This window comes from Carcharhinus amblyrhynchos, chromosome 15 (assembly GCF_965287045.1).
Source record: "Carcharhinus amblyrhynchos chromosome 15, sCarAmb.v2.hapA, whole genome shotgun sequence".
Classification (NCBI taxonomy): domain Eukaryota; kingdom Metazoa; phylum Chordata; class Chondrichthyes; order Carcharhiniformes; family Carcharhinidae; genus Carcharhinus; species Carcharhinus amblyrhynchos.
This window is the reverse complement of record NC_137338.1, coordinates 11439527-11448633: the sequence shown is the minus strand read 5'-3', so window position 1 is coordinate 11448633 and position 9107 is coordinate 11439527. Positions and strand designations below refer to the sequence as shown.

Sequence of the window (9107 nt, the reverse complement as noted above, 5' to 3'; positions counted from 1 at the left end):
TTTTCTCACTTCATCTTTGAGTACCTCCTCATAAACAGTCATTTTTAAACAAAGACTTGATAAAACAATTCACAAGGCTCTTTAAATAAGAGTTGAATCAGTGAGTGTTCAGTTACAGTGAGGATTCCAAGTCTATGATAGGTTCTGCCTGTCTCATTATGGAACCCAGCCTGTTTCCCTGCTTCATTTTAGTAGCTGCACTTTTCTGTAAGTTTTCTGTTGTTTGTTTTATTTCAAAAGCCATAAACCTTCAATATATTAAACTCGGGATTATTCTTTTAGTGGGAAGGAAGACGCTTTGACTGCGGAAATATACTTGGCTCAGCTTATCATATTGATGCTCGAGTGTTTTGCCTGATTAATTATTAATGATTAGGTAATTTTATTGTTTAGTGTTGTGTCGGGGTGAGAATATTATAAGATACATTTCAAATTCTGCTTTGGTTCGTTGTTTCTCATGTATAAAATGCTCTGTATTTTGTCCATTTTCCTTTTCCTGAGTCACCAGCCTCTCGTGTGTGGGACGTTGGGTGAATGTTCTGTTCTCACCCCGCTGACACTGTTTCTCTTCAGCTGGCTGTGGGGTAGTGTGTGACAGCAGCCAAGAGATAGCTCTCCCTCTGGCTTCACCATGCCAGATGACCGTCACCAGACAGAGGCGATTAGGGTGACAAACCTTCCTCGTCCTCTCAATGGTGCCAATGGGATTGATAAACCCACCATTAGCGGTGAGGAGTTTTAGAGCAGTTCATAGGATGGAGTAAGATAAAGGTTCATTAATCTGACAGTAAAGGTCGCGTTTTCAAATCATTTCCAAGAGTATACTGATCAATAGTGAAACATTCCCTTCAGAGATCCTTTCTGAAGTGTACAATCTGACATGGACAGTTTTTTAATAGTTTGTCAATGGTTTGCCATGTGTGTGGCAGGTCATTGATATATAAATAAGAAATAACTGAAAGATGAAGGTCTATGAAGAAAAGTTTTTGCCTAAGGTATTTTGTTTTCACGAGCTTTCAGAATGTCAGCCTCACCTGGGGAACAGCAGGGCTCTGAAAGCTCATGATTCCAAATAAACCTGTTGGGCTTTAACCTGGTGTTGTGAGACTTCTTACTGTGCCCACCCCAGTCTAATGCTGACATCCCCACATTATATTTTGTTTGATAAGCAGGTGCAGCTTAGAAAGGGCTGAGAAATTTTCTCTCTTGCTAATAAGAAATGGAAGTAGTTATCTAAAATTCCTCATGTTTCTAATGTAACACAAGTGTTTGTGAAGCACTAAATAAAAAGAAATCACAGTTAAATTGTGCCCCATCACATCCTCAGGACATCTCAAGACATTTTCCAACCATTTGTTTTTGAAGTATCTCAGTAGAATGTTGGCCTCGCCTAAGTACCCAATTCTTGGAATGGAGTTTAGGCCAACAATCTTTGAATTCAGGACAAAGGGAGCTACCAGCTGAACCTTACTGTCACCACACAACAGCTGCTGAGGCACAGATTTGAAAGAGGATCAAGTTATTGTGCTATGAAATGATTGTCAAAAATTTTGCTTATAGTTCATGACGTATTTCGTCAGTAGTAAATTCAATCAGTCTTCTAACAGCACTATATTTTCTCCCATATATTCAAAGTAACAGTACCCTTAGGCTAGGGATGAGGTGGATAACCTAAAAGGTCCTTTTACTCTCCACACAGACTAAGAACATAAGAACATAAGAAATAGGAGCAGGAGTAGGCCATCTAGCCCCTCAAGCCTGCCCCGCCATTCAATAAGACCATGGCTGATCTGAAGTGGCTCAGTTCCACTTTCCCGCTTTCTCCCCTTAACCCTTAATCCCCTTGCCTACCAAAAACCTATCTACTCGTGACTTAAGTATATTTAGTGAGATAGCCTCCAACACTTCAACGGGCAGAGAATTCCAGAGATTCACCACCCTTTGAGTGAAGAAGTTCCTCCTCAACTCCGTTCTAAACTGTCTTGGATGCCACTGATAACTTTGGGTGTCTCTCTCTCCTGCCGGTGTTCAACCCGCAGCCTGCAAGTGTCACACCAGGACAGCTTCTCAAGAAGGGGGAAAGACTCACTGTTCATTCCTGACCAGTGAGCTCACCCTTATGCCACACGAGTTGCCCTGGCTGCCCCCTATGACTGTGTGTCTCTCTTTCTTGTAGGTAGTAAAATACAACCCAGAAGTGCTAGACTGAGAGACAGAGACCACTGCTTCTTCCTGACCAGTGGAACTGCTTGACTGAGCAGTTTCGAAATGCTCTGCCCCTTTACGATTCTATACTCCGGAATTATGTTCTGGCTTTTTAGTGACTCACCAAGATGGATGATGAGGGAGAGAGACTAGTCAAAGTTAATTTAAAAATAATTTATTCAAGAATAACTCAAACTAAACTCAGTCAATAAAACACAGATGTTACAATACTATGCTATGGAACGAAAACTAACTGCACAATGTAAGCTCTTAGCACTATACAATTTACACAAAAGCGAGAAGAATCCTAGATGCCTCCTCAACCTTTACCTAATTGAAGGTTTTCTGAAGGCTGAGAGAGTATATTCACCACTCCTCAGATCATTTTAAAAGCAAAAGGTCCTTGTTGGTGATCATAGAACATAGAACACTACAGCACAAACAGGCCCTTCAGCCCACAAGTTGCGCCGATCACATCTATACCTACCAAGCCATAGAACTATCTGTAACTCCCAATCCCATTAGATCCCATATGCTCATCCAGAAGTCTTTTAAAAGACCCCAGCGAGTTTGCCTCTACCACCACCGATGGTAGCCAATTCCACTCACTCACCACCCTCTGAGTGAAAAACTTACCCCTAACATCTCCTCTGTACTTGTTTCCCAGCACCTTAAACCTGTGTCCTCTCGTAGCGACCATTTCAGCCCTGGGAAATAGCCTCCGAGAATCCACCCTATCTATTCCTCTCAACATTTTATAACCCTCTATCAGGTCGCCTCTCAACCTTCGTCTCTCCAGGGAGAAGAGCCCCAGCTCCCTCAACCTATCTTCATAAGGCATGCCTCCCAATCCAGGCAACATCCTTGTAAATCTCCTCTGCACCCTCTCAATAGCTTCCACATCCTTCCTATAGTGAGGCGACCAGAACTGCGCACAGTACTCCAAGTGGGATCTGACAAGGGCCTTATAAAGTTGCAGCATTACCTCCCGACTCCTAAACTCAATCCCTCGATTAATGAAGGCCAGTACACCATATGCCTTCTTGACCACATCCTCCACCTGAGAGGCCGACTTAGGAGTCCTATGGATCTGGACCCCAAGTGGTGCTGAGAAAATAGTTGATGTCTTTCCTTGCTGCCGAATCTTCCCTTGTTCTTTCCTCTGCCACTAAGTAGTTGGCTGCCTGGACACCTGGACTCACTCCTTCCTGACTTTATAACTCTCCTGCACTGAACTTCACAGAACTCCTTTCCGAGTTACCTGCTGAAAGGTCAACCACCTCTCCTCCTTGTGTGTCCGCTTGGCCAGAGTTTGACATTATTGTAAAAGACAGTTCCTTAATTAAACTGGCTGACTCCTTCCATCGGTCAGTTTCAGAACAATGGGGTGTAAAGTGCTTACGGGATGAAACTGATTTGAACAGTTTCAATGACAAAGAGCCCAAACTGTTTTAGGAGGTATCTGATGGGCTGCTAAGTATCTCAAGGTGGTTTCCTGGATCTGCTAAATGTTTTCCCATTAGTGGAGACACTATTCTATACAGCTGGGGTAAAACTCGATAACATTTCTATTGTCTCTCCTGTAGTTGAACAGGTCTATCGACACCCCTCTGCATAATCTTGTCAGCTAGCTTCACCATGACTCATGGCCCTCTTTGTTCACTCCTTGGATGGTCTGGTGGTGTTGTATATTCTGATGTCTGGCTTGCAGCCATCTTGCTTGAATGTAACTTTTTAAAATAATACTGTCTTTAAAATGTCCATTGTTCCACTTGAAATTGGCCATGTTGTATCAGGTTTGATATGTCCGTGTATCCGATGGAGTCCATCCAAATGATGGATTTGCTGCATCTTGTTTTTTTTGTGCCTTATCCAACCTCAGGGCATCTTGAAACATCTTGCAACCAATTATTTTTAAAGTATTGCAATCGAATGTCACTCTAGTTTGAGTACCTAAGTCTTAGAATGGAGGTGAAATCCCATAGGAGCACAAGAAGAGGGCCTCTCGTGCTCGTTCTGTACTGTTCAATAATGACTGATTTACAACCTAACTCCATATACAGTCCGAAGATGTGCGGGTTAGGTGGCTTGGCCATGCTAAATTGCCCCTTAGGGCCCGATTTTACCATTTTCATTCTAAGTGCTGAATCACTTAGAATGGCGCAATTCAGATCCGACTTGGAAACCTGTTCTCAGGCGCCCTTATCACACCCGAAATGATCGGAGCTCTGAACTGCACGTGCGCAGTAAGAAAAGAATTTGAAAAGCACGCCCCTGTCACACTGCCCCTGGCCCGCAAATAGGGGATAAAATGGCCTGGGGGCGATGGCCCCCAAAGATATCGACCCACTCTCATAACATAACTGTCCCCTTTATCCACCCACCCATCCACTACCCAGACCAATCAGGAACCTCTACCCCCTTCCACCCCACTGATCGAGTGGCAGCTGTACTCCCCAGCAACCTCCCCTTACCCCTAACAGGCAACAGTCTGGCTTCCCTCCGCCACCCCTCCTGCAGCAGAGAGTGATCTTGGCCTCTCTCCCTCCCCACCTGAGATACATCTGACCCACCCTCCCCACACCAGAAAATGACCTGGCCTGCCTCCCCCACCCCACCACCACCCCCTTCCCCCCCCCCCCCCCCCCCCCCCCAGACAATGATCTGGCTTCCACCACCTCCCCCTCCTCCCCGACCCCCACCCTCCCTCACTGCCAACATTGGAGAGTCATAAGGCCTCCTTCCTTCCTCCCCCGCCCCCTCCACTCCCCACCACTAGAGATACATCTGACCTGCCTCCTCCTATCCCCACACCAGAGAATGATCTGGCCTGCCTCCACCACCATCACACCACCACGCCCCCCCAACCCCACACCACCCCCACCACCGATCTGAGTCAGAGAACCATGGAAGCTCTGAACTTACCCCTTCAGAAGCTGGAGTGCCCGAAACAGACCTTTCCCAAGCGTGTCCGTTTCGTGCCAAATCTGGACGCGTGAACGCAGTGGTAAATGCTGATAAAGTTGGGCGGGCAGTTCATTAGTTCAATTTAAGTACACGCAAATGCAGTTAAATCGCCATTGCGCCTGTTTTGGGAGTGAATCGGATCACGGCCATTCTTGGGCTTTGGTTAAGTGGGCATCCACGTGAACGGGGGCGCAGATCATGTTAATGGTCTCACGCCCGATTTTACCACGTTTACGCACCCACCACAACGCAGTGGTAAAATCAGGCCCTTAGTGTCCAAAGATGTGTAGATGAGAATGGATTAGCCATAATAAATGTATGGGTTTACCATTGGGTGGGGGAGAGGGCCTGGGTAAGATACTCTGTCAGAAAGTCAGTGCAGACTCAATCGGCCAAATGGCCTCTTCAGCATTGTAGGGATTCTATAATTCTATGATTTGGCCTGCCTTTGCTCCAAATCCCTTTATCTTTTCGGCTAACAAAAATCTCTCAATTTCAAGTTTAAAATTAAGAATTGGCCTAGAATCAATTGTCATGGATGGAAAAGAGTTCCAACCCCCAATACCAAAGCATGCAGAAATGTTTCCTGATTTAACTCCTGAAAAATCTGGTTCTAATTGTTTAGACTAAAACCTGCTGGTCCTGAACTCCAATCCGACTGATTATCCTTAAACTTCAATCAACTGAGCACTTTCTAAATTCTATTAATTACAACCCCAGATTATGAAATCACTCCTCACATTTTAACTCTTGGAGTCCAGGTTTTATTCTGGTAAACATATTCTGCACTTGTTCCAAGGCCGGTATGTCCTTGTGCCCAGAACTGCTCGCAGTGCTTTATATAATTGCAGCATGACTTTCACCCAACTTGTATTCTATTCCTCGAGATATAAAGGCCAGCATTCATTGAATAGAATAGAATCGTATCCCTGCAGCACAGAAGGAGGCCGTTCGGCCCTTTGTGCCTGCACTGACTACAATCCCAACATGGTCCCATCCTCGTAACCCCATATGTTTACCCTGTTAATCTCCCTGACACCAAGGGGCTATTTAGCACAGCAAATCAATCTAATCAACCTGCACATCCTTGGACTGTGGCATTAGATCTTTCGGATTAATTTCTTCACCTGTTTCTAACATTTTAAATGATCCATGAAACTGGACCCACAAAATCTCTTTGAACCTCCACTGCTTCGAACTTTATATACCATTCAGAAAGTTCTACCTTTTCTGAGGCCCAAAGTGTACCACCTCTCATTTACCTACTTTGCAATCCATTTGCTTTAGCTTCGACCATTCATTTAACCTTTCAATATCTCTTTGTAATGTTATGTTTCCACTTGCTCTGATCTCAATTCCAATTATCAAATTTGGCAATGTCTCTCTCTTTATCCATCAGCTAAGTTATTAGCAAGTACAGTAAATAGTTGAGGCCCCAGCACAAGTTACATGCTGCCAATTCCCTCAAACACTATGCAGGTATTTTACTGCCAAGTGTCTACGTGTAAATGACAGATGGGGCAAGATTGACCTCACTGTGGTGACTATTAACGGTAGATATTCTGACAATGTTCATTGTCTCATCACCCATGTTGGGGTAAAAGTATTATGTCAATGCCTTTACTGGGTTCTTACAGTCACACATAGCGTGGAGTAGTGCCAAAATGCTAATTGAATGGAACATCCCACTAATTGGTGGATGTGTCACCTTTTGCGACAAAGGAAATGTCACAGAATATCACAAGCATTACAAACAGTAACTAATTATAGACAAGCACTGGAGACATTCCCTTTGAGGATGTACTGTATCTTCATCAGATAAAAAAATTATGGGATGGTTCATGGATGATTTATGGGTTGATTGTCAAGTCCAGGAGATGGTCTAGTGGTATTATTGCTAGACTGTTAATCCAGGAAGGAGCTGAGTGACATTGACATGTGTATGGATTCTAACCCCACACTTCTAAATGACAATGGACAAGTGGGTGGCACAGTGGTTAGCACGACTGCCTCGCAATGCAAGGGACCTGGGTTCAATTCTGGCCTTGGGTCACTGTCTGTGTGGAGTCTGCATGTTCTCCCCATGTTGGTGTGGGTTTTCTCCAGATGCTCTGGTTGCCTCCCACAGTCCAGCTCACTCAGCTCCTTCCTTTGCTACTCCCATTGAACCCATCATCTCCACATGCCCATTCAACATTGCCCTGACTGAGCCTTGACTTCCTCCAATTAAAGTACAGCAATGCTATATCATAGAATGATACAAAGGTGTAGAGGATTAAATCATGAGGACAGGTTGCATCAACGTGACATGTATTCCCTTGTATATAAAAGACAGGGGGATAATCTAATTGAGTGTATTAAAAGAATTTTTTTGATTTGATTTATTAGTGTCACATATATTAACACACAGTGAAAAGTATTGTTTCTTGCACGCTGGTTAGGTTGATTGGCCATGTTGAATTGGCTTTTAGACTCAGGGGGACTAGCAATACATGGGATGACGGAGATAGGGCCTGGGTGGGATTGTGGTGGGTGCAAGAAACAAGCGTGCAAGAAACAATACTTTTCACTGTTTTCCAATACATGTGACAATAATAAATCAAATCAAATGTTGGGGTGTAGCCCCTTTAAGGGAATGGGTCATGTGACCTAGGGTATGGGGTGAGCTCATCAGGAACCGCCCTGAGTGGGCAGTCAATATTTGGAGTGTGGGGTGAGTAGACTGAATAAAAATGTGTTCCCTGAAGTTCGGCTGTGGAGTAGTTCTTGAGGAGACATCTCAGTACCAAGAGATTTAACCTGCTTTATTTGGGTGGGCCAAATAGCTGCTTGCTGCACATTAGCAAATCTACGATTCTAATCAATATTTCAATTGTGAATAGGAGAGATCAGAATTGCAAATGGTCCTGGGGCACATCAGTATTCTAAGGGGATTTGGGAAAAGGTAGAAGTGGAATAGTTTTGAAGTTTAATGATGATAGTAGGTTAGGGAAAACTTTGGAGGAAGATTGGAAAAAAAATAGCAGGAAGATACAGACAAAAGGAAAGTCTTGAATTTATAAAAAAACTTTCATGATCTCAGGGCATCACGAAACATTTTATAATCAACTTTTTTGTTTGTGTAGGCATTATTGCAATGCAGGAAATGTAACAACCAACTTGTACACAGCAAGGTGCCACATATAGCAATGCAACAATGATGAGAGAGTGTTTCTCTGATAAATTCAGGATTGCCTCAGTATTGTACTGAAGGGGAGATTTTTCCCAGGTAAGGGACAGTGAGTTTGTTAATGTGTGGGATGTTAAAACCCATGAAATTGACCACAAGTCAGGGCCCCTACACTTAATAACTGAAAGGTAAAGACTAACTTGGCAGATAAACTAATAAAGGGTTTGTATGTATGCATAATTAAGGATCGCACTCACCCCAGACATCCTCTCTTCCACCTTCTTCTGTCGGAACAAAGATACAAAAGCCTCAGGTCATGTACCAACCAACTCAAGAACAGCTTCTTCCCTGCTGCCATCAGACTTCTGAATGAACCTACCTTGTATTGAGTTAATCTTTCTCTGCACCCTAACAATGACTTCATTCTGCACCGTCTCATTTCTTTCTCTATGAACGGTATGTTCTGTCTGTACAGCACGCAAGAAACAATACTTCTCACTGTATTCCAATACATGTGACAATAATAAATCAAACCAAATGTTGGGGTGTAGCCCCTTTAAGGGAAAGGGGCATGTGACCTAGGGTGTGGGGTGAGCTCATCAGGAACCGCCCTGACTGGGCAGTCAATATTTGGAGTGTGGGGTGAGTAGACTGAATAAAGATCTGTGTTCCCTGCTGCCTGGCTGTGGAGTAGTTCTTGAGGAGACATCTCAGTACCAAGAGGTTTAACCTGCTTTATTTGAGGTAACAACTATATACAGGACAA

The 9107-nt window shown here is 43.9% G+C and overlaps 1 protein-coding gene across 1 annotated transcript in view; it reads left to right on the top strand.

Annotated features, from left to right (window-relative positions):
- The first annotated feature begins 631 nt into the window (after positions 1 to 631).
- LOC145353510 (uncharacterized) overlaps positions 632 to 9107 on the top strand; it is a 97800-nt gene continuing 89324 nt past the window's right edge. Inside the window, exon 1 of the mRNA XM_080204319.1 lies at positions 632 to 728. Coding sequence (XP_080060445.1) covers positions 632 to 728 — 97 coding nt within the window. The remainder of the gene's footprint in view (positions 729 to 9107) is intronic.